This window comes from Ruditapes philippinarum, unplaced genomic scaffold, assembly GCF_026571515.1.
Source record: "Ruditapes philippinarum isolate M1 unplaced genomic scaffold, ASM2657151v2 ctg578_1_1_1_1, whole genome shotgun sequence".
NCBI lineage: Eukaryota > Metazoa > Mollusca > Bivalvia > Venerida > Veneridae > Ruditapes > Ruditapes philippinarum.
The window spans coordinates 408,813-433,164 of NW_026865402.1; the positions used below are offsets into that span (position 1 = coordinate 408,813).

Genomic DNA, 24,352 nt, shown 5'->3' on the forward strand with positions numbered 1-24,352 from the left:
ACATTCTATGTTACACCTCTTTCGAGAATCAACAGTAAGATTATGGAACCAATATAATTTTACAGTTGATAAATTTTATAAAAATTTCATCAGATATAGATTTATACTCTTTAAAAACAATAAATAGGAATGTTAAGTGCATATATGCAAGACTGTCAAAAGGAATTTCTTGCCTAAAGCTTACCTTTAATAAATAAATAACATTATTTCAATTTATAATTTATATTTATAATTCATCTAGGTTAAGTACCAACAAATAGCATACTAGTATTTCATATAATGTAATTATATAATCACATAGTCTAACAGTGTTCCTGTTTTGTATGTAAATTCAAAGTCCTTTCATTTTTGAAAGCAACATCACATTCCTGGCACATAAAAGCTGTTGCAATACTGTGAACTTTGATGTGATCTTTGAGTTGAAAATTCCAGGCTGCAGCATATTTTACACTGGTCCTGTATGTGTTCTCATGTGTGACTTAAGATGGTGGGGTTGAATACAGCTAAATGGGCACATGTTGCATTTAAATGGGTGAATATCTGTAAAATAAACAATGATATATAGTATTATATACATGGGTTTAAGACTTACATCTTGTGTTTTTTTCACAATTGCCAGTCTAAAATACATGTTATTTTTACTCTTAATCATAATGTTTTACAATTTGAAATCCCTAAAAAGTTTTAACCTATTTTATAAAACCCTTTTGTTTCTCCTTCTTATGCAATATTTTATTTATGGCTTCGATGATGCTGTTTACTTATGTCATCTTATATATCAAATTTGACATGAATCAAATACATTGTAAATGTTAAATATCTAAAATTTCCATGTCAATCTTTTTGTCTGCACAAAGGCTTATATCGTATAACTATTTAGGGAAAATCTATACTGGCTAAATAGAGAACAGTGCAGACCATGATAATGTGCCGGCTGATCTTGGTCTGCACTGTTCTCATGGGTAGATTAAGCTGCTGACAAAAGATTAAAGTTTAGAAATAACAATGAACAGATCCAAATTCAATGCAGGGCAAGTCAAAAGTACTGTCAATATTAATCACTTTTGAGTCAGGAAATTTGTCGTATAATTTGCTGTTCACCTTTGAATTCAATCTTAAATTAATAAAACTAAATGGGTTTGAATAACGAGTCTATGCATAGCTTAGCTGCAGCAGTTGAGGTGTTGACCACTGGCTTTGCTTTGAAGTACGCAACATCTGAGGTTAACCAAAATCATCTTCCTTGTTTTGGCGCCATATGACCTAAACTGGATTGGTTGTCGTAAAACTAAACAAAAAATAAAACTTACTGTCGTGACATAGAAGATGGGTTTTCAACCTCCTTACAGTTTTTGCAGCATATGGGCACCTGTGACACTGATGTTTCCGAATGTTTTCATGCTTACTCTTAATATGCATATTCATGCTCCTTTTTTTCACCAACAATCCACAAATCTGACACTGTACGCTTGAACTGCAATTTTCTAGATGGGCCTTGAAATCTTCTTTGCTGAGAAGATGCTTGCCTGTTGAAGGTAGAATAAATCATTTCTTGAATCATTGAACCTTTTTAAAAAGTTTAGTTTGTCCATTCTTTTATATAAATATAATTATAAAGATTACTGTCATTTCAATATGCAATATTGCATTTGTTGTCAGTGCTGTTTCATATATGAATATATATGAATAATTTTCAAATGCATGTATTTTGTACCATAATTATATATTAAACTTAACAGAGGTCAATTATTCTATTTGATAGAGATATAATTAAGGATTAAAAACCTCAGTAAATTCGGGTGATTACATGATATTAATAAACTGGGAAAGAAAAGAGTTTTGAATATATCTTAGATTTATAAAAGCATCTTAACAGAAACAGTTGAAACTCATATCCAAATTGTCATGAAAACATGACATCATAATCCTTATACTAATGCTAGCAGAGATGTTTTGACTTGTTTTGATTCAAAGTCAAACTGACACAGTAAAGGTCATATGAAGACTTTCCAGAATTACTGGTGGAGAAGGATCTCAAGTTCTCCTTTGTGCATTATTTCAGGCACCAGCAGGCACCTGAGTAGAACCAACAACCTTCTGTAAGCTAACTGGATAACTTCCTCACATGAATGAACCCCAAGCACTGGACAGGATTTGAACCTACAATGGCGAGGGGCAAGTGATGCTAGCAGAGCATATGACCTAGTTTGGCAACCAGTATGAAGCCTAGGCAATCTGACCGGACTTCAATATTGCCTGCTACTTAATAATTACATTTTGATATCAAAACCATTCATGTTTATAACAGAAGTTCAAAACTCAATGTAAAACATGTCTATTATACAAAGGCAGCATGGTAAAGGATAAGAAAGCTAATAATAACATACACAATTTACAAGATTCACAGTACTGGCAGGCCTCCTCATGGACAGTTCTCATATGATCTTTTCTTTCATCATTTGTCTTGAACATGTCAGGACAGAACATACACTTCCAACTAGGTATACCATGCACTTTTCCTAGATGATGCCTTCGACTTTCAGAAGAAGCAGTCCAATGACCACATAGTGAGCATACGCTTTCCCTCTTTGGTCTTTTACAACATGTCCACTTGTGTTTACGAATGTCCTGTTCACTATTCCCTATATACTGACATCCCTCACAATTAAACACCTTGTTTATATGCTTCTCTATATGATTTTCAAATACATCTTTTGATCCACATTTAAAATGATTACAAACTAAACATGAAAATAAAGTCTCGACAGCAGTGTTACTCCTTTTCATATGTGCAAAAGATTTTAAACTTTCTACAAGATATTTATCCTTATGCTCTGAAAGCTGTATTTTTACCCATGGTTTTTTAGGTTCAGGGCTTTTAGCTTTCTTCTGATTACCATTCTTAGGTGTTACTTTTGACTTCTTTTCTTTACTCTCCTTTTCACTTTTCTGAGTAGATTTCCTCTTTTTTATTGGAGGTACTGGTTCCTCCTCATCATCATCATGAATGTCACTAACATCATAATCAAGTTCATTAGATGCTTTAGGTTTCTTCATTTTCCTCTTTGTACCAGATTTATTTGAGTGCAGATTGCCTTTATGGTAATCTGAGATTAACTTTGCTACAAGGTCATCTGGCTCCATTTGTTCTGTGTTTTCAGTGCCAGTTTTATTATCCTGTTTTCCCCTAGCCTTGATAGAGTTCGACAGTTCATCATAGTCTACATCTGTAAGATCATTTGATACTTCATCATTTATTTCCACCTTGACTTCTTCACTCTTAAATTTCCTGTTTGAAAATATTTTTTTATATATTATTTATTTATATATTGGTTAAAGTACAAAGCTATGGCCAATTGAAGACAGATTTCAGTATAAAAAAATTTTGCATAAAGTATACCTATAGTCTGTCCCATTAAAAATGGAAATGAACTTTTGCCTGGTGTGAATTAACAAAACAAGGTTGAATAAAAATTAAATTATTTTTGTAAACTAAAAAAAAGTCACCCTCAAGATTTTTCAGGATTTTTCTCTAAAGTGTCTACTTTTCTTGTGAAAGCAAATTTTGATTTCTCTATGGTAAATCTCTGTTGTTTATTTTCCGTAGCCATTGCCGAAGTACTCTTCATTTGAAGATGAACGGGAGAAAGCACTTGTCATGTTTCTAAAATATACATGAGGTTGTCGGGGTCGTTTCATGATTATTTTACAAAGCATGATCTACAAGATGTAACAGTTTAGTATCCAGATTTTTTAAACTCTTAATCCGTCTCATTATTAAAACATTGTTCAATTTGTGGAGTTATCTGGGTTAGCAAATGAAATATGTAAATGAAACACATCATAATTCAGTATGTTCCAAATCCATAATTCATCAACAGTCCATCAATTTTACATGTCAACATCACAATGTTTAAAACTCTTGAAGAAAAAAACTTTATTACATCAACAACAATTTACGAAATATATGACGTAACAAAAATGCCTAGCGCTTTTTATGGATGATTCCAGTTGCGGCATTGACAGAGGGCAGTTAAGCATATGTAACCTCATACAGATAATTTTAAGCGTTGAGCTAAATTTGTCTTGAGATGGCATTTAAAATAATTTTTGTATACCCAGATTTCGCAACTTAACTGTTAAAATTACACCTTAAATTCATATATTAGCCTAATAATCAAACTTTTGATAACATTTAATCAATTTTAAACACACTTAATGACACGAATCTATAACAGTACAATACTTCTTCCATTAATTACATAAATCTATAACCTTCGTTTTGATTTTGTTTTTAAACTATTTTATATTTTTCTCAGAAATGATTTCCCTATATATTATCTCGTTATTCAAGACTTCGTTAAATCCTACTCTTTTAGCTACAAAATATACAATATGCGGTATTTTTTCTCCCGCAAAAATATGCTATTGTTTTTTCACTAAATATTTTCAAATTTTAGGAAGGCTTAAATTATTGAGGACGTCACTGTGTGTTTCTCTTTGACTCGATCTCCCCTTCCTTTTAACATAATATGTAACACTTAAAGTCTAAAAAAACACACTTATTGCCGCTTATTGAATGCTCCACTTCAAAACTTATTCTTAATAATATTTCTTGTGAAAGTTGAAACCTACGGAAAGTTTTAGCACACAAACATCGCACCCGAAATAAGAAGGGTAACATATTTTTGTATCCCATCGAACCTAATCAATTTCATTATTTTTGAATAAACGTGATACATACTAATGCACAGAATTCAGACAACTACAGAATTATGTAAACCTACGACGCGTTGCGGTATTCAAGATACCCGCTTGATTGAAAAGTTATCTACTCTGCTCCTTTTTTCTTAAAAATAATATAAAATACAATAATAGGTCATGGTAATTATATAAATCTTTGTGTTTTAGAATTTATAAAGCAATTACTGGTAATTTTACTTCAAATGTTTTTTATTACTTTAAATTTTCTTTTTAATGATAACATATTAGCTATTGACCAGTAAGTAAATAAGAATAATCAATTTTTATAATTACCAAGTACATTTCACGCTAATTGTGAGACGAACCCTAAATGATGTCTATATGGGCAGGCCTCGACATTAGCGGTGGTCCGTTGATCCGAGACTACTTGATTTTGGCAAGGACCACCTAATTTTAAAACCCACTGGTCCGTCGGACCACTTGAATTTTCTGGTTGATGCAAGGCTCATTTGGGAGAATGGCGATTTGGTCAAAAACATGTTATATAATTTTGTTTAAAATCTATGTCCGATGTACATGTATATGGTTCATTAATCTCTGATTAGTTAAAGAAGTTCTTAAGTCATCAATAACTTTCATTTTAAGTCGCTAAAATTTTGTTTATGCAAGTTAAAAGAGTTAAGAATTTGTGATATAAATTTAGGTACAAAATTCATTCAAATGGTGCTAGTAATTATGCATCGTCTGATAACCACGGCGGAACCATTAACATTTATGTTATGTTACATGTTAATCAACCGTGAGTATCCGATGATGGTAATTATATGATATTGGATAAACTTAAATTTCAGATACTTGAATAACGGCAGCAAACGAAAGGAACTGGAAAAAATACATCTAGTAATTCTATGCTATTTATCTTTATTTTAACTGTTTAACGATAAGAGATCTGTTTCTTCTAGAGTTAAAATTATTTTAAAAGGTTAAAAATACCCAATGTCAAAAATGAATATCAACCAACAAGCAACAGGGAGGTAAAATTCTGTATTATAAATCTGTGAGAAAAATAAGATAAGTTATAGTAAATAATAACGTTGTCATTATTTTAATAATTTAGATATTTCCTTGTTTTCAAAGACAAGAATAAGATAATTTATTAGTTCCATTAAAAATGTTAATCTATAAAAGATGCTATGTTATTATCATGATTATAAGACGTACCACGTATCAGCAATGAATATTTGAATAACAGTAAGAAAATAACAGACACAAATGGCTTCACTATTCCCTAACTTGAGTTGAGAGAGAAATCACTTTAATATAAAAGTTAACATAAATAAAAGCTCTGTTGTGTATTTTTGACTGAGATTAAAACAAACAAATAACTCTAAGATAAAATACCTACTGACTTGCTCTCCCTTTTCTGATTAGATGAAAAATATATATCTAAAAATATATGTTTTCTTTAAAGATTAATAATACATCTTTGTCATAAAGTTTAAACATTTTTTTTATACATTTGCAGTAAAAAGATATAATGATAACTGACCACCTGACTTCTGGAAGGACCACTTGACTTTCAAATCTAGTGGTCCAGCTTACCACCTGCTAAAAAAGTTAGTGTCGAGGCCTGATGGGCGCCGCCATTTTGAAATGGACGTCATGTCAGGTTACAATGTAAGTCAAAGGGAAAAAATATAATTTTAACATTGTGACCATATTAATAACGTTAAGAAAAAAATAAAAAAACATGCTTAGAGATATTGACGTCAGGGTTAACATGACATTAATTTAAATTATTTTACAATTATATTAAATAAACAAGAGCACCGCTAGGCGGAGCATTATATGCCCGAAAGTGTTTTGTTTTTTTAGTAAGGATGAAGCATTTGTAAGACATGGGAATTAAACAAAGTATTACCTCCTTCAAATAGCAATCCTCTTACGAAGTGTAAATATTGTGGGCCAAATGGAACTTAAGTTATGCTCCGGTTTTAAGGTAATAGTGACCTTGAACTTTGACCTTGTGACCCCAAAATCAATAGGGGTGTTCTACCCAATATAGACAATCATTCCATGAAGTTTGAACACTGTGGGCCAAATGGAATTTAAGTTAGGGTATGGAAACTGTTTTCAGTTTTAAAGTAATAATACCTTGACCTTTGACCTTGTGACCCCAAAATCAATAGGGGTCTTCTACCCAATATGGACAATCATACTATGAAGTTTGAACACTGTGGGCCAAATGGAACTTAAGTTATGCACCTGAAACCAAATTGCTAACGGACGGACAGACGGGCGTCCGGCTGAAATGGAATAAGGGGCCATTTCTTTTGTTATTTTCTATTGTTTAATAGAGGGCCAATGGCCCCTTACTCTATTGTTACGGAATGAATTCTAATGTTCCCTTTCATTCTGTTTACAGTTAGATGGCCCCCTATTCCTATTCGGTAGTGCGGACAGACAGACAAATGCCAGGGGGTATAACATAATAGACACACAGACGGACTGACGCCCTGGGGTATAACATAATATGCCCGAAATTCTTTCGGGCATATAAAAATGGAATATTCAAATTTGATGGGACAGACTATAGTGTAGAATTATTGAATTGAGAAATATTGTTTCATGTGGTTTAAACCCTCAGAATAAAAAAATGCTACCTGTTGGTTTGTTTCTCTTAGGAAATGGATCTTAAATTTGTGAAAATTATGGTACAGGACTGCAAAGTACAACAATCAGATAAGCAGTAATATACAATGTACAATAAAGGCAACAAAAATGTGGTAATGAGTGTTGTGTCAAAATAATGAAATGTTTTTACGGCCAAAGTGTAGAATTAGTGTTTTAATTTTTCAAATTTTCACATAAATAAAGCACTACTCTGTGAATCTGTGTTTCTTATTAAATATTATATACATGTTAACATTAAGTTAAAATATACTCACATAGATTCATCGGCATCACCAGCATCAACATGTGTGTTTTGTTCAAGTCCTGAATTACCATGTCTTCCATACCTGCAAAGGGATTAGGTTTAATTTACTTTATGATTATAAATACTTGGCAAAAAACAAATAATTTATTCACACAACTAACTAAGCAAGTGGTAACTGAATAATTTTGGTTTATTGTAGCTCTGCAAGACATGAACTTACAATCTAACAATAGCAAAACAAACAAGAGGGCCATGATGGCCTTAGATCGCTCACCTGACCCATCAAACTCATCCAAACAATTACCTAGACAAGCATTCTGACCAAGTCTCATGACAGGTGAGTCAAAAATGTGACCACTACAGTGTTCACAAGGTTTTTCTATTTTTAGCTCCTGTGACCTAGTTTTTCATCTGAGATGACCAATGTTCAAACTCATCCGAGCAAATACCTAGACAAGCATCCTGACCAAGTTTGATGATTATTGAGGCAAAAATGTGACCGCTAGAGTGTTAATAATTTTTTTCTATTTTTAGCTCCGGTGACCTACTTTTTCATCTGAGATGACCCATGTTCGACCTCATCCGAGCTATCACCTAGACAAGCATCCTGACCAAGTTTGATGATGATTGAGGCAAAAATGTGACTGCTAGAGTGTTAACATGGTTTTTCTATTTTTAGCTCTTGTGACCTAGTTTTTCATCCGAGATGACCCATGTTCAAACTCATCCTAGCTATCAAGTAGATAAGCATCCTGACTAAATTTGATGATGATTGAGGCAAAAATATGACCGCTAGAGTGTTAACAAGGTTTTTCTATTTTTAGCTCCAGTGACCTAGTTTTTCATCCAGGATGACCCATGTTCGAACTCATCCAAGCTATCACCTAGACAAGCATCCTGACCAAGTTTGATGATGATTGAGACAAAAATGTGACCGCTAGAGTGTTAACATGGTTTTTCTATTTTTAGCTCTTGTGACCTAGTTTTCCATCTGAGATGACCCATGTTCAATCTCATCCGAGCTATCACCTAGACAAGCATCCTGACCAAGTTTGATGACGATTGAGGCAAAAATGTGACCGCTAGAGTGTTAACAAGGTTTTTCTAATTTTAGCTCCGGTGACCTAGTTTTTCGTCCAGGATTACCCATGTTCGAACTCATCCAAGCTATCACCTAGACAAGCATCCTGACCAAGTTTGATGATGATTGAGACAAAAATGTGACCGCTAGAGTGTTAACATGGTTTTTCTATTTTTAGCTCCGGTGACCTAGTTTTTCGTCCAGGATGACCCATGTTCAAACTCATTTGAGCTGTCAACTAGATAAGCATCCTGACCAAGTTTGATGATGATTGAGGCAAAAATGTGACCGCTGGAGTGTTAACAAGGTTTTTCTATTTTTAGCTCCGGTGACCGACTTTTTCACCTGAGATGACCCATGTTCGAACTCATCCGAGCTATCACCTAGACAAGCATCCTGACCAAGTTTGATGATGATTGATGTAAAAAAGTGACCGCTAGAGTGTTAACAAGGTTATTCTATTTTTAGCTCCGGTGACCTACTTTTTCATCTGAGATGACCCATGTTCGATCTCATCTGAGCTATCACCTAGACAAACATCCTGACTAAGTTTGATGATATTTGAGGCAAAAATGTGACCTCTAGAGTGTTAACAAGGTTTTTCTATTTTTAGCTCTTGTGACCTAGTTTTTCATCCAAGATGACCCATGTTCAAACTCATCCCAGCTATCAACTAGATAAGCATCCTGACCAAGTTTGATGATGATTGAGGCAAAAATGCGACCGCTAGTGTTAATAACAAAATGTGAACGGACGACGGCCGACGGACAATCAACGATCCTAAAAGCTCACCCTGAGCATGCTCAGGTGAGCTTAAAAACCAAATAGTAAACCACACAACTAATCCATTTCGTCTGGAAGGGAGAGATGTCCGTGAAGTTTAGGTGTCTGCCTTTCAACCCAGGAATCATGGGTTTGAGTCCTACTCAAGTCACATCCATGTTTCCTCATAAGTCAATAGTACTGATTAGTTTCAAGAAATGAACTCAAAAGTGATTAATCTTAGTTGCAAGCACTATTTCCAAACTAATTACTCTTAAACAATAAGCCAAAACGTTGGTACATAACTGGGAATTTTAAGAATTTGCTGTTGACTACTACTTATTTTTTACTATTTGAACAATAAGCATAAATTCATACATACATACAAGTGTGTACTTAAAGCTGCACGCCTCCAGATGAGCCAAGATATTTTAAGAAAATCAATACTGAGAAAAATGTACTACAACTTTAAGAAAGCTAAAAACATTCAAGATCCAAGTAATATTTTACATGTTATGTGTGGTTTAAGACTGATTTTGCAGTATTTTATCACAATATTTCTACTGCGTTACTAATGTAGTAAGGGCTGTTTTGCATATGTTGACCACTTTTTGGTAATGTTGATTGCAATATGTAAATTACTTTTTTTGTTCACCTCATAATATTCTACTTTCAAATACATTTCTAAAATTTTCATGAAACTTTGGGCTATAATATACAATTACAATTCAAAATTGTTAAAATTTAGTTAAATTTGTTTGTTTGTTTGTTTCATTTTACGCCTTTTCCCAACAGTATTTCAGTTATATAGGCGGGTAGTTTCCCAACCATCGTTCCTGGAAAGTTACACCAGTACTAGACTACCTTCCTCCGAAAATTTAGTTAAATGGCAGAACTTTGATTTGGTGGTAAAATTTCAAAATATATACTGACTGAATAGCAAACAGTGCAGACCATGATAATACTGCATGGGTGGGTAAAATAAGTTGCCATATGCTGGCTTTGGTAATACTACCAAATGTTAATTTTATTGAGATGATTTCAAATACTGGCAATCCAAAAACTTACCAGCAATCAATAAGCAGTAAAGCCAGGTCATTATGGGTTTTTACACTTAAACTTGTCTTTAAATCATTCCATCTATCCCATGCAAGCTTTGTTAATGTCAATCTACATCTAGTCTGCTTCTGTTTCTGGTTTTTGTCTATGCTTTTAATAGACTTTTTGTTTTTGTCTATGCTTTTAATAGTCTTTTTGTTTTTGCCTATGCTTTTAATAGACTTTTTGTTTTTGTCTATGCTTTTAATAGACCTTTTTCTTTTGGGTCTCTGTTCAGGAGTGATTTGAACTTCATTATCTCCCTCTTTTTCTTTCTCTTTTCCTTCTACTCTATTATCATTATCATCATCAACATCATCATTTTCTTCTTCTGCCTCTTCTTCTTCTTCTATTATCTCTTCTATTTCAATTTTCACAAATTCTGTACTCGGCAGTGATTGTGTTAAATGTAAGGTGTTATTTTGAGAAAACGTTTCATCTTCTGCAAACAAAAAAAAAATGTTTTTCCTCCATACATTTTTATGATGAGCCCATTACATTTTTCATTTACACTGTATCTATATGTATCTACATCAAATATGACCAACAAGCTGATTCTATAAGAGGTCAAATAAGTGCAAAAATACCTAAACCGTGTAAAATTCTATTACCGGTACTCATTTCTGGAAAATTCTATACATGTATCAAAATTTTTGTGTGTCTGAAACAATCATCATGTTTTAAATGTCCTTGATTATATACAAGATATTTTGTGTAACAAACATAAAGATTATAGTATGAATATTTAACTACAGTTATAATATGTAGAAAATTTTAACTGAAACATAAACAAGAGGGCCATGATGGCCCTGAGGTTGCTCACCTGTATATAGGTCCCCCCACCCCCGGGCCAATTTTTACCCAAGGGCTTTTATTTGTTTATTTGAACAGACTTGGTAGACACCCATAAGAAGATGTTTCATGCTAAACATCTAAGTTCTAGCTCATTGGCTTTTTTTTAAAAGAAGATTTTTAAAGTTTTTACTATACACATATAGTTTAAAAACAATGACACCCTGGGGCAGGGCCAGTTTTGACCCCGGGCGTTTTATTTTAACCAAACTTTGTAGATATTTACTTAAAGATGTTTCATGCTTAATATCTAAACTCTAGCTACTTGGGTTTTTCCAAAGAAGATTTTTTAAGTTTTTGCTATACACATATAAGGAAAATCAATGACCCCCCCCCCCCGGGAGGGGGCCAGTTTTGACCCCAGGGCTTTTATTTGAACATACTTGGTAGACACTCATTAGAACATGTTTCATGCTAAATATCTTAGCTCTAGCTCTTTGAGTTCTTTAAAAGAAGATTTTTAAGTTTTTACTATATGCATATAGGGAAAATCAATGACCCCTGGGGCGGGCCAATTTTGACCCCAGGGCTTTTATTTGAACAAACTTGGTGGTAAGACACTCATTAGAAGATGTTTCATGCTAAATATCTTAGCTCTAGCTCTTTGGGTTCTTTAAAAGAAGATTTTTTAAGTTTTTACTATATGCATATAGGGAAAATCAATGACCCCCGGGGGCGGGGCCAATTTTGACCCCAGGGCTTTTATTTGAACAAACTTGGTAGACATTTACTAGAAGATGTTTCATGCCAAATATCTAAGCTCTAGCTCTTACGGTTCTTTAAAAGAAGTTTTTTTAAGTTTTTACTATATGCATATAGGGAAAATCAATGACCCCCAGGGGCGGGGCCAATTTTGACCCCAGGGCTTTTATTTGAACAAACTTGGTAGACACCCATTAGAACATGTTTCATGCTAAATATCTTAGCTCTAGCTCTTTGGGTTGTTTAAAAGAGTTTTTTTTTTAGTTTTACTATATGCATATAGGGAAAATCAATGACCCCCCCGGGCGGGGCCAATTTTGACCCCAGGGCTTTTATTTGAACAAACTTGGTAGACACTCACTAGAAGATGTTTCATGCCAAATATCTAAGCTCTAGCTCTTATGGTTTTTTAAAAGAAGATATTTAAAGTTTTTTCTTTTGGTTGCCATGGCAACCAGAGTTCTGCATGGAATTGAATTCTTTGAACAATTTTTAAAGGTGACCACCAAAGGAACATTCCTGTGAAGTTTGGATAAAATTGGCTCAGTGGTTTATGAGGAGATGTCATTTAAAGCAAAAGTTTACGGACGGACGGACGCCGGACGGACGCCGGACGAAAAGCGATCACAAAAGCTCACCCTGTCACTTTGTGACAGGTGAGCTGAAAATGGAGTAACACCATTTACCATGAGTTAAATGAAGACATGATGTTTTCATTTAGGCCAACCTATGGTCTACATCTTGCCCATAAAACCTGCTTTTGATTGAATATATTGTTGTTTCCTTGTGTCATACAGCAAAAAATACTTAAAAGTTACAGAGTTAGTTCATTGTTTGTTTTGTTTGGTTTTATGGTGCACCAACACAATTCCGGCAGTCATATGTGGCCGAAATAAGAAAGATGATTTTGGCTAACCTTGGGTGTTACAACTTTACACTTTCGTTACACTTTTGGAACATTTTTCTGTACAGATTTCATAATTTTTAACCTAGAGACCAAAAAATTTGACACAGTTCAGCTAGGTTCTTCTCCTAACTAACAAACTAGTTTGTTTTTATCTGATTATATTGACACTTATGTCTGAGGCTCGTCAAGGAGGGTATCAAAATTACCTAAATTGTCTACACTACAGTACCATCACTACCATGTGTCCGGACAGATATGTACATGACATGATTTAATTCAGATAAAAGCTTAGGTGTTTTGATATTTGATTTTTAACATGATAAACAATATTTCAGCAACAAATGCTGAGGTTTGGATATTCTATTGTTTACCCTGCAATTGATTATAGCTGGCATATGAGGTCAGGCATTGTTTTCTTGACCCCCAAATTTCAATGTCAACATTCTTGAAATAGACATTACAATATGTACCAGGGTCAGCTCGGCCCTAAAACGTACAAGGCCCTTGAGTCAGCTCGGCCCTATTCCAACTTGGCAAGGGTCAACTTGGCCCATAATTTTATATTACTGGTAATGATTACTTTTATTACTTTAGATATGTTTTCATCATAACTTTCATGGTTTAACATTTTCACAGTAACAGACCTGTACTCAAGGATATTGAAAAGTTTTATTGATGAAAGTACCAATTTGTATGTGAATTTGTAGAGAAAGAAAGAATTTACAATTTATATGCATGTTCTGCTATTCCAGATTTTTTGTAAAAATATCGTTAAAACAGCATTGGTTATATTAAAGAACAAACCGTATTAAATAAAATTACATAAATGGTCACAAAAATTCAATCTAAAATCTTTATTTATTGATCAATATTTAACATATATTGTCTTGATATCTCTTCTTAACAAAGATAATTTCAAACAATACATACAGGTACACAGCCAACTTTTTCAATTTCTGTTTGTAAGTGATCATACTTCTGAATAACTTTGAAGTAATTTTCTATTATCTATCTAATCAATCTATATCTTAATATATGTTTTTGATAGAGGGCCGAGTTGACCTGTGTCAAGTTGACCCGTGCCGAGTTGGTATAGGGCTGAGTTGACACTTTACCTTAAAATATTACCATTTAAAGAGGTTGAAATAAATTTATTTACTTAATTTTAGAAGTAACGTGCATTTATTGTTGATAAAAAAAGTGACTGACAACCACTGAACAAAGAAAATACTAAATTAAGCATTTTCGGGGCCGTCCGGTTTGATGGTTGTCCGGTTTTGGTGGTCCCCACCCAGTATAGTCTACGATTAAAATTAAGTTTAAACACATTTTTCTGCATTTATTGATATTTTCATAAAAAATATTTTTACATGTTTTTGTCACATTTTTAATTGAATGTTGACTTGGCATTTATCAGTGCTACAATGTAGACACATTTATGGGTTCTGAAATGCCAATTTGTACTTTTTTTAAGCATGTCGTGATAAAACGAGAAACACTGATAATATCCGAGGAACCCTGATAATACGAGAAACTTTCATGAACTGTTTTACTTTACCACTTAGCAATTTCAGCGATAATCTTTCTCAATATTTACAACTATGAGAAAAACCCATGAATCTGAATAAAATTATTTGCCAATGATGATCAATTTATAACATAAGAAACAATATATTTTAGGTTTTTCATATTTACCAGAATCACAGCATGCATTTACATCATCTTGTTTGTTATTTGCAGGTTCAGCATTTTCATTTATTCCGTGTTTCACTTGATCTAGCTCCATAATCGAATCTGAAAAGGGGAAAAGCTTGACAAATTTACAATCTGTACAAATGGCAAATTTATGAAAAAAGGAAAGTAACTTTTATAATATACTTTTTCATATTATGAAATTAGAAACAAAAATCTAAATATCCCTAATTTGTCACAACCGAAATATATGTTACCATACAGAAATCGGCTTGTAAAAGTTAAAATAAATATTTTACTTGATCTTTTTTAATTAATTAATATAAAATAATTCAAAGTGAACCACAAAAAAAGTAAAATGACATATAATTATAAAAAATGATGATGTTACAGACGAATATGTTTGTTATATCATGATTACTTCCCTTGTTATTAATGTATTTTTGCTAACCTTGGGAGTTACAACTTTAAAGCAACACAGGGGTCAAAACCACCTTACCTGTCAGAGCTAAGAGATGCACATTTATGGGTTCTGAAATGCCAATTTTTACTTTTTTTAAGCATGTCCTGATAAAACGAGACACACTGATAATATCCGAGGAACCCTGATAAAACGAGAAACTTTCACCAACTGTTTTAATTTACCACTTAGTATTTCAGCGATAATCTTTCTCAATATTTACAAATCTGTGAGAAAAACCCATAAATCTGAATAAAATTAGAATGTCAGACCTTTCACTCCCAAGACATTTCACTATTGAGACGTTTCACTCCCAAGACGGTTCATACCTAGACGTTTCACTCCCATTTTGTCAATTGTATGGACGTTTCACTCCCAATTTTTAGAGATGTGTACTAGGAAAGTTAACAAATTTTAATTTCATTAATATCAAACAGTGTAACAAGGAAATTCAATTTAATGTTTCATTTTGTTAATTTCAGTGGTATTGTTGATACAAATTATTACTCATTTACATGTAATTATGGTTTGAGTGATAAGAGGCATAAATGAAAGACAAATTTCTGAAATATCACTTTTATGTTAAAGTGTAACAACATGAGAAAATTCTATTTATAGTCAATTAAAAAAAAATAGAATAACATAGAAAGAACAACAAAGACATATTATAAGTATCAGTTTAAATATTGAAATCACTACCAGTAAAGTAATTAATACTATTCAAATAATTAAAAATATCAATATATTGACTATATAATGATTATTTTTTGTAATTCTTTAACAATGAAATGCGAAACATATGTATCAAATAAATGAATTTTTAAAATTATTTTCTTCAACAGTAGCCATTAAACAAACTGAAGTAATTGTGGTGTTATCTCATTGCCTAATTAGTTGTATAAACACTGAAACAATCAACTAACAGTTTGACACCACTATTAAAATCAGTGGTATAAATATTGTACTTAAGCATCAACAGTTTACTAATCAGTTGTTTATTGGACCATTAAAATAATTTTTGACAACAGCCAATTTATTCACAGAAACTTCTCCATAAGTTTTGTTTATATAATAATGAATTTTAGTCATAAAAAATGATTATAAATGACAAATATTGAAAAAGTCCCAATGCTTCTAATTTAATCTAAAGATATTTCTGATTTCAAGGGAATTAAAATTTTTGACATATATCGCAAAAGCACTATACTAGCATTAAATAATTTAACAATTTTTTCATTCCATGTTTAAAATTAACTACAAAAAACACGTTACTCAAAGTTAATTGTTGTCACAAGATTGTTATGCTTTATCTTAAAATTGCCTATTGAGTCCATGTTTACAAAAGATCAAATAGTTAGTTATATTAAAGTGTTATTTTAATCAAAAATATTTTTTCTTTAACCCTTTCCCTCATGAGCATATTGTGAAAAATGGCCGTTTTCACTGAAAAGCCTCCTGTTACAAGTTCAAACTGCTATGAAACTATGAAAAATGCTTCAATACTAATCAAACTTGGCACAAATGTTGACCAGACCATTGCCTTTGTAACGACGTGCTCAGTCTTAAATTTCCTGTTACCATGGCAACGAGGGGACATCTCAAAATTGCCAAAAATCACTATTTTGTCTCGATTTTTTCCATCCAAATTTATTTCAAAGTGCTGCAACTTCTCAAGGGACAGAGATAGAGTCAAAGGCTTTTCAGCGTTGGTTACACATTACCTTATGATCAACCTGGGGTCATTTTTAGTCTCTCACAAGTCCAAAATTTTCTTGGCGATGAGGGGGACTCCGCCCCCTTCAAACCCCCCAAACAGAAGGGGTACATCCCCCTTCTGGCCACCCCCTGATGTATCTTTTGGATGGGGGGCGGCCCCAAAAAAGTGCTCATTCTTTAGCAACATTTTTCAAACGAAAACATGTGTTTGGGGCCCAAATAGGACATTTTTCACTAATTCAGGCCTAAAAAAGGGGGGGTCGAAAGTGCGTTGTTTTGCGTATATATGAGGTAAAGGGTTAAGTGAAATAATGTGATAATTGCACATATGGATCAAAGAATAGAAAAACACCTTATTTCAAAACAACAATAAATAAGATAAGATAACTGAAATGATAGAACTTAAAGTACTGAATTTGAAGTCATTGACAAAAAAGTGAAATCCCCCTTTTTAATTTATTTATTATTAAAATTAAGTTCTATTTTTGTTCAATTCAATATTTTAGGTCTATTTTAGTATATCATAAGTATCAAAATAATTTTGGTATAAAAAGGGAGTGAAACGTCTTGGTGTGAACCGTTTTGGTGTGAACCGTCTCAATAGTGAAACCTCTGTCTACCATAAAATTATTTGCCAGTGATGATCGATTTATAACATAAGAAACAATATCTTTTAGGTTTTTCATATTTACCAGAATCACAGCATGCATTTACATCATCTTGTTTGTTATTTGCAGGTTCAGCATTTTCATTTATTCTGTGTTTCACTTGATCTAGCTCCATAATCGTATCTGAAAAGTGGAGAAGCTTGACAAACTTACAATCTGTACAAATGGCAAATTTATGAAAAAGGGAAGTAACTTTTATAATATATTTTTTCATATTATGAAATTAGAAACAAAAATCTAAATATCCCTGATTTGTCACAACCGAAATATATGTTACCATACCGAAATCGGCTTGTAAAAGTTAAAATAAATATTTTAATTGATCTTTTTTAATTAATTAATATAAAATAATTCAAAGTGAACCACAAAAAAGGAAAATGACATATAATTATAAAAAATGATGATGTTATAGACGAATATGTATGTTATATCATGATTACATCCCTTGTTATTAATGTATCGCATTACCAAAATCAAATTATTACGATTTCATTTCAATGATGAGAACAACCCCTAAATAATTTGAGAATAAATACGTCACGAATATGTTCTTTATTGGCCTTTGATTATAATTGTATTTTTTGTTGTTATGAATCCTTATTTTATAACAACTATGATTTGCATGAATTTCAGAAGTCTATGAAAAAAGGTATTTGAGTGAGTTTTAAACTTTGAATTCATATCACATATTTTTAATGTTTTAATTTTCCCTTCAGTCAGATATTATAGAAGCTTATCATTTCTTTGATGTTTCTTAATAATTAACCTGATCAAAATACAAGATTAAAAAAAACTGTGTTTGAAGTTATCCGCTTAATAAAATAGTTGATTGGAAATTATCACAGTATTTAATTTAAATCCACAATATGTATTATATATTAAATAAAGGTGTGAAATGATTGAGACGGAAAGGTGCAGTTGACTGATCTACAATGTTACATGTACTGTTTAAAAATAAAAGATTATTAATGAACCCATAGGGCTTTCACCATGTATTTCATAATAAACCATTTAAAGTTAAACATTAAAATTAAATTTCATAAAAAACAGAAAATAGCCCGTCATTTCATTTAATAAATTGGTTTCTTATCGACTCCAACCTTATTTTCAGCGAGAATTCCCGCATTAGAATCCAATTTTATTAATGAAAACACGCTGTTTTTTTATGAAATTTATATAATGTCTTAAAGTTTTGAAAACATGACTCAAAACATACAGACATCCATACAAACACGAAAACCTTTTACTGTGCAGTACAACCTCCATAAAAATGTGCAGCCTCTTGTGGCGAATTCGGGGAGTACAATTCTCCGTTTTAGCCATGTGAAACTCCGCCTTTCTGTCATCCCGAATCAATATTAAAAAATAACAAACATGACATAAGTTAGCAGTCGTAATTTAACGGTATAGATTTCTGGCCATTGTAAGGGATAATTTCTACAAAATTTAATCTTTTTTATGAGATGATTTTTATTCCTGAAACCCCAGGCCCAACTGCACCCGTGAACTTAAACAGACATTAAAGTGTTGTTTGCACAAAAAATCTTATATTTTTCTGTGTTCCGGACAGCAACTATAACATTATACGTAGCGGCATTACACAGCTGATTAAATAGTCTTCTTCTGTTTAATATTGTATAACGAATTTATGTTATGTGGGGTTTTTCCATTTAAAATCCTAATTTATTAAACAATATTTGATGAGATTTACAACAAAAACTGTTAAAAGGTTAATGAAAACCTGTAGCATGTTGGTTTTTAGGCTGACGTAAAAATATTTTTTTACATAATTTATTTAATGTAATTTAAAAAACTAAAACATAATATATGGACAAGGTAATTTGACTAAAAATCTAAACATGATGTCATATAAATAAAGAGAGTCCCATAACAAATGTTAAAACAATTTGTTAATATATTGGGTTGAAACTGTTCAAATAAAAAAAAGACAACCAAATTGCTGGATTACAAATACAAGATACAAATTTTCAAATTTCCAATTTTACTGCCTAAAACATTATACAATGTTTAATGGCAAATTTTACGAGCAGTAGAATTTCATAATATCTGTTATTCAAATTTATAAAAGAAAATCATAACTTTCCAGTAAGAAAGTTGGATATTTATTACTTTCATAAAAACAGAATGAATACATGTACAAAATTTAATAATTAGCTTTAACTCACTTAATAACAGTATTTGTATTTTCCATCATAGCCCAATAAGTTTTATCCCCATATCCGTCAAAAATAGGGCCTTATAAAAAATACAATTTGTTTAGAAAAAATTGTTTATGCACGCAGTAAAAATTTTTTCCTACTTATATAAAGTTATAACAGACTCCGAAAAAAAGGTGGCCTCCTTCCCAATTGAAATTTTCTTTAAAATCAATGCCAGTTTTTTCCCCCCCAAAAATTTCTAAAACTTAAACCCAGCTTTTTTTTTTACTTCCCAAATCAGCAATTTTAGCGATAATTTTTCCCAAAATCAAGAGGCTAAGGCCTCTTCCCAATTAAGTGAGAAAAATCACTGGCACGACAATCACGTGCAGATATATAACATGCTTGTGACAATGTCTTGTTATAAATGTCGTGATGTTATACATAATTTGCGTATCACATATCTCTAAACCCGCAATATATTTTATTGCATAATGACTTAAAGTAAATCACCCCTGTTCGAAAGTTCATAAATTTCTTACTTTGTAAGGTTTCTTTGTTCATCTGTTCATTAATATTGTACCCTGTCAAATGAATATGTATTCCACTTTTCAGTTGCAACTGAACGCTCTCATCAATGCAGTCGGGTTTTCTTTAATTTCAAAAACATAAATTATCATAAATAAACACTATATATGTATTTTTCGGTAATGCTTTACACATAACTGGATGTTTAGAACAAAGGGAAGTAACTCTAATTACATTTTTGTTAATAACATCATTAAAATAAAATATTTTCACTAGATTTTTAAACTGAAAGTCTATTTTAATAATTTTCATCAAATAATAAAGAAATAATAGCAATATTTTAACTAGGCTAGTTTTTACGTGTTGATTTCGGTAATGAAAAGTTGATTTCGGTAACTTTAGCGAAATCAAAAAACAAGTTGATTAATGTTTTTCTCTTTTCTGGCTAAATATACATTCTGCGGTCCATAAGGTTGAACACCACTAAGCATTTTTCTTCAAACAATTTGCACTATTCCAGTTCTGAAATTATTTCTGAAATAAGTTATCCTTACAATTTTTCGTAAACATACAGATTATAATTTCGCAAATGCATTTTGCAGATTTATTTTACATATACACATGTAGTTGTTTTACCAAACGTGTCATTGATATTTGTCAATAAACATGCCCTGAAGTATGTGTAGTCCTATACATGAGCAATCTTCCAGATGATTTGAGGTAAATTAAATCCAAGAAAATAGCACAAATCGAGGCATGTGAAAGGATCATAACTCATATGAAATAAAGGAGGAGTTAAGACCCTTTCACACCAAGCTGTCGAAATGGTAACTATATACTGTACATATCATGTGAAGACAATCATATATTAAAAAAAAACATTCATGTTTCCATCTTAATATTAAGAGCTTAATTAATAAAAACAGCTGAATTTATAAAAACAAAACATATGTTTACTATACAGTAAGTTTAAGAAGCAAATATATACTGCTAATATGCTATTTTTCGCCTTCATACCAAAGTTAACAAGATGAAAAAGGATGATGATTGCAATATATTCAAAGTGATATCATATGCATATTATCATCTTACTCACAGACACTTGGGGTGTGGAGCTCAAAATGCCTTTAAAATCCAAATAAAAAGCATATTTGTCAATCCCAGCACATACTGATCATATATATCGAAAAAATTTAATATAAGCCATTTTGGAAAAAAAATCATATTTCAACGACTATAATTTGCTCTAACTCGTTCCTGGAGCGTTCCACCAGTACTAGACTACCTTCCTCCGTGCTTAACTACCAAAGCATCTCCCGGGGATCGAACCCACGCCAGAGAGGTAACTGGATTAAAAGTCATCGACTCTAACCACTCGACCAGGGAGGCGGTTAACATTAACGGTGGTAATCTGATCTACAAGTAAGAAATAAGTAGTTCTGAACTTAGGTCAGATTGATATTTGATGTGTGTAAAAATTCCACCACCACCTTTTATGGATTCTTTCATATTAGGAAGCTATCTGGCTCATTGGTGGTTCATTCATCGCTGAAATAATATGCATGGAGGGGCACTCGAGGTCTTCCTCCATTAGTAAAGCGGGAAAGTCACAATTATGACATTTACAGTGTTGGTGTGATGTAAAACCGGACAAAAAAAAAACAAACCAAGAAGCATTTCTGTCTGTCATATAAAGTGCTTTAAGCACTTTGATTGTATGTATTATTCCATTTTTCTTCATTCATTCAACATCTGTCCCTGTAATGTAAATAGAATGTTTTTTGCAAAGTCCTCAATCAATGCTTCCATTTAATTTTATTATACAATGGATATTTAACACATTACAGTTAACAAACAAAACACAAACAAACAAATAGCAGTTTTTATTTGTCTATTTTATTTTAGAAAACTTATTACTTCACTGTTGCTGAGTAAACACAACAAGAGGGCCATGATGGCCCTAGATTGCTCACCTGACCCATCAAACTCATCCGAACAATTACCTAGACAAGCATTCTGACCAAGTTTCATGACAGGTGAGTCAAAAATGTGATCACTAGTGTTAACAAGGATATTCCATATTTGAGCAGTGTGACCTAGTTTTTGACCCCAGGTGAGCCATATTCGATCTTGACCTAGAAATCACCAAAACAAACATTCAGACCAATTTCCAGGCAATTTGGATCAAAACAGTGTTTAATTAATGTTGTAAAAGAAAAATTGACTATTTGTTTGTTTCTTTGTTTGATTGGGTTTTCATATGGCGACGTTCCAGCTTTACTGGAGGAGGAAGACCTAGGTGCCCTTCCGTGCAATATTTCAGGCACGAACAGGCACCTGAGTAGAACCACCGACGTTCCATAAGCTAGCTGGATAGCTTCCTCACATGAAAGAATCCAAAGTCCCTGTCTGGATTCGAACCCACAGCGGTGATGGGCAAGTTGTTTGAAGTCAACGACCTTAACCACTTGGCCATGGACACCCCAAAAATTGACTGTAAAATTGTGCAAAATTACACATACATGTAATCAAACTCACCTGTTAATACATTTGTATGAATTTCATATGTATCAAACAGTGCTTATACATATAAGTCAGTATGGATTTATTTACCACTTAAAAATTTATTTCCTATGCAGTTAAGTATGAATTTTTTTAGAGAATTTGAAACTAAGGAATAACTCCTTTTTATATCAAATTTGACTGTTTAGGGTCAGGTGCTCATTTAAGATATTGTGCTGATAGGTATCAATCTGTTTAATTATTGACACCCAATTTAAATTTTCTCCAAACAGCCTTTTCTTCTGAATCACATGGTAAGTATCAACCAAACTTCACAAAAATGATTCTTAAGTCATTCTTTTCCACAAGTTTTTAGTCCATATAGAAAAACTTATTGGCATACTCAAGGGCACTATGCTGTATGCACAATAGTATATACATTTTAATATAAAAAATCTCAAGTTTAAAAATTGCCAGTCTGATTTTGGTCAGATTATGCCCACTGAAACGAATTTTCAAAATGTCATTTTCGATAAGTGCTAGTATTTAAGTTACATTTTATAAATATGTAAAAATAATTTTGCTGTCAGTCTAAAACCAAGCATTCTACTGTTTCATAAACCTTTCCAACAGTATTGTAAATCTAATCAAATAATGTTTAGATATTATTAATTATTTATGAAATAAAATTTGTTAACGAAATGTAGCATCATATCAAGATTGTTTAACTTGTCATAACAAATGTTTGTAACATTCACATTATAAAATATTATTGTCTTGATATGTTGTCTTGCTTATTACATAAAATTCTTTTTCTTATTTCTATTGCTGTCAATTTCTTTGTATATCAATGATAATGACATCTTTTTATACTGTAAGAAATATGATGTGCTTATTGTATACATTTGTTATTTTTTATAGAAAATAGTGGTTGAATTATATACACACATGACTTTGTGTTTGTTATAGAAACTAGTAGTTTAATAAAATGCACCCAGTGTCTCTTTGGCTCACCCGAGCTTGCTCAGGTTGAGCTTTTAGCATCTTTGAACGTCTGTAGTCCGTCGTCCGTCCACACTTGTTCTTTATTACTCTAGTGGGCATATATTTGACTCAATCATCATCAAACTTGGTCAGGATGTATGTTTAGGTAATTGCTCGGATGAGTTCAAACATGGGTCATCTCGGATAAAAAACTAGAGGAGCTAAAAATAGAAAAACCTTGTTAACACTCTAGTGGTCACATTTTTGACTTAATTATCATCAAACTTGGTCTGGATGCTTGTCTAGGTTATTGCTTCGATGAGTTCGAACATGGGTCCTCTCGGATGAAAAACTAGGTCACAGGAGCTAAAAATAGAAAAACCTTGTTAACACTCTAGTACACAATTATCATCAAACTTGGTCAGGATGCTTGTCTAGGTAATTGCTCGGATGAATTTGAACATGGGTCATCTCAGATGAAAAACTAGGTAACAGGAGCTTGATTTCATCCATCAATGCAGGTTTTCTTCTTTGTTTGTATATACATGTAGCTGCTTATACAGTTTTTTTTTGCGAGAATCGTGATGCCACAAGATTTC

General features: G+C 32.3%; 1 protein-coding gene across 10 annotated transcripts in view; it reads right to left on the minus strand.

Annotated features, from left to right (window-relative positions):
* The window catches only part of LOC132728878 (zinc finger and BTB domain-containing protein 41-like), an 83,589-nt gene extending 62,837 nt beyond the window's left edge, over positions 1 to 20,752 (minus strand). The window contains exons 1-10 of one of the 10 annotated variants that reach the window (XM_060714576.1): positions 20,628 to 20,750; positions 20,282 to 20,391; positions 17,605 to 17,703; positions 15,236 to 15,268; positions 14,740 to 14,838; positions 10,554 to 11,025; positions 7,653 to 7,724; positions 2,388 to 3,289; positions 1,311 to 1,526; positions 220 to 540 (exon numbers count right to left, since the gene is read on the minus strand). In XM_060714576.1, the coding sequence (XP_060570559.1) occupies positions 446 to 540; positions 1,311 to 1,526; positions 2,388 to 3,289; positions 7,653 to 7,724; positions 10,554 to 11,025; positions 14,740 to 14,838; positions 15,236 to 15,268; positions 17,605 to 17,703; positions 20,282 to 20,303 (2,010 nt within the window). In that variant the 5' untranslated portion in view covers positions 20,304 to 20,391; positions 20,628 to 20,750 and the 3' untranslated portion in view covers positions 220 to 445. Of the gene's footprint in view, positions 1 to 219; positions 541 to 1,310; positions 1,527 to 2,387; positions 3,290 to 7,652; positions 7,725 to 10,553; positions 11,026 to 14,739; positions 14,839 to 15,235; positions 15,269 to 17,604; positions 17,704 to 20,281; positions 20,392 to 20,612 lie in introns of those variants that run through there. The other 9 variants (XM_060714567.1, XM_060714568.1, XM_060714571.1 and 6 more) reach the window with 9 other exon arrangements.
* Positions 20,753 to 24,352: the final 3,600 nt, after the last annotated feature.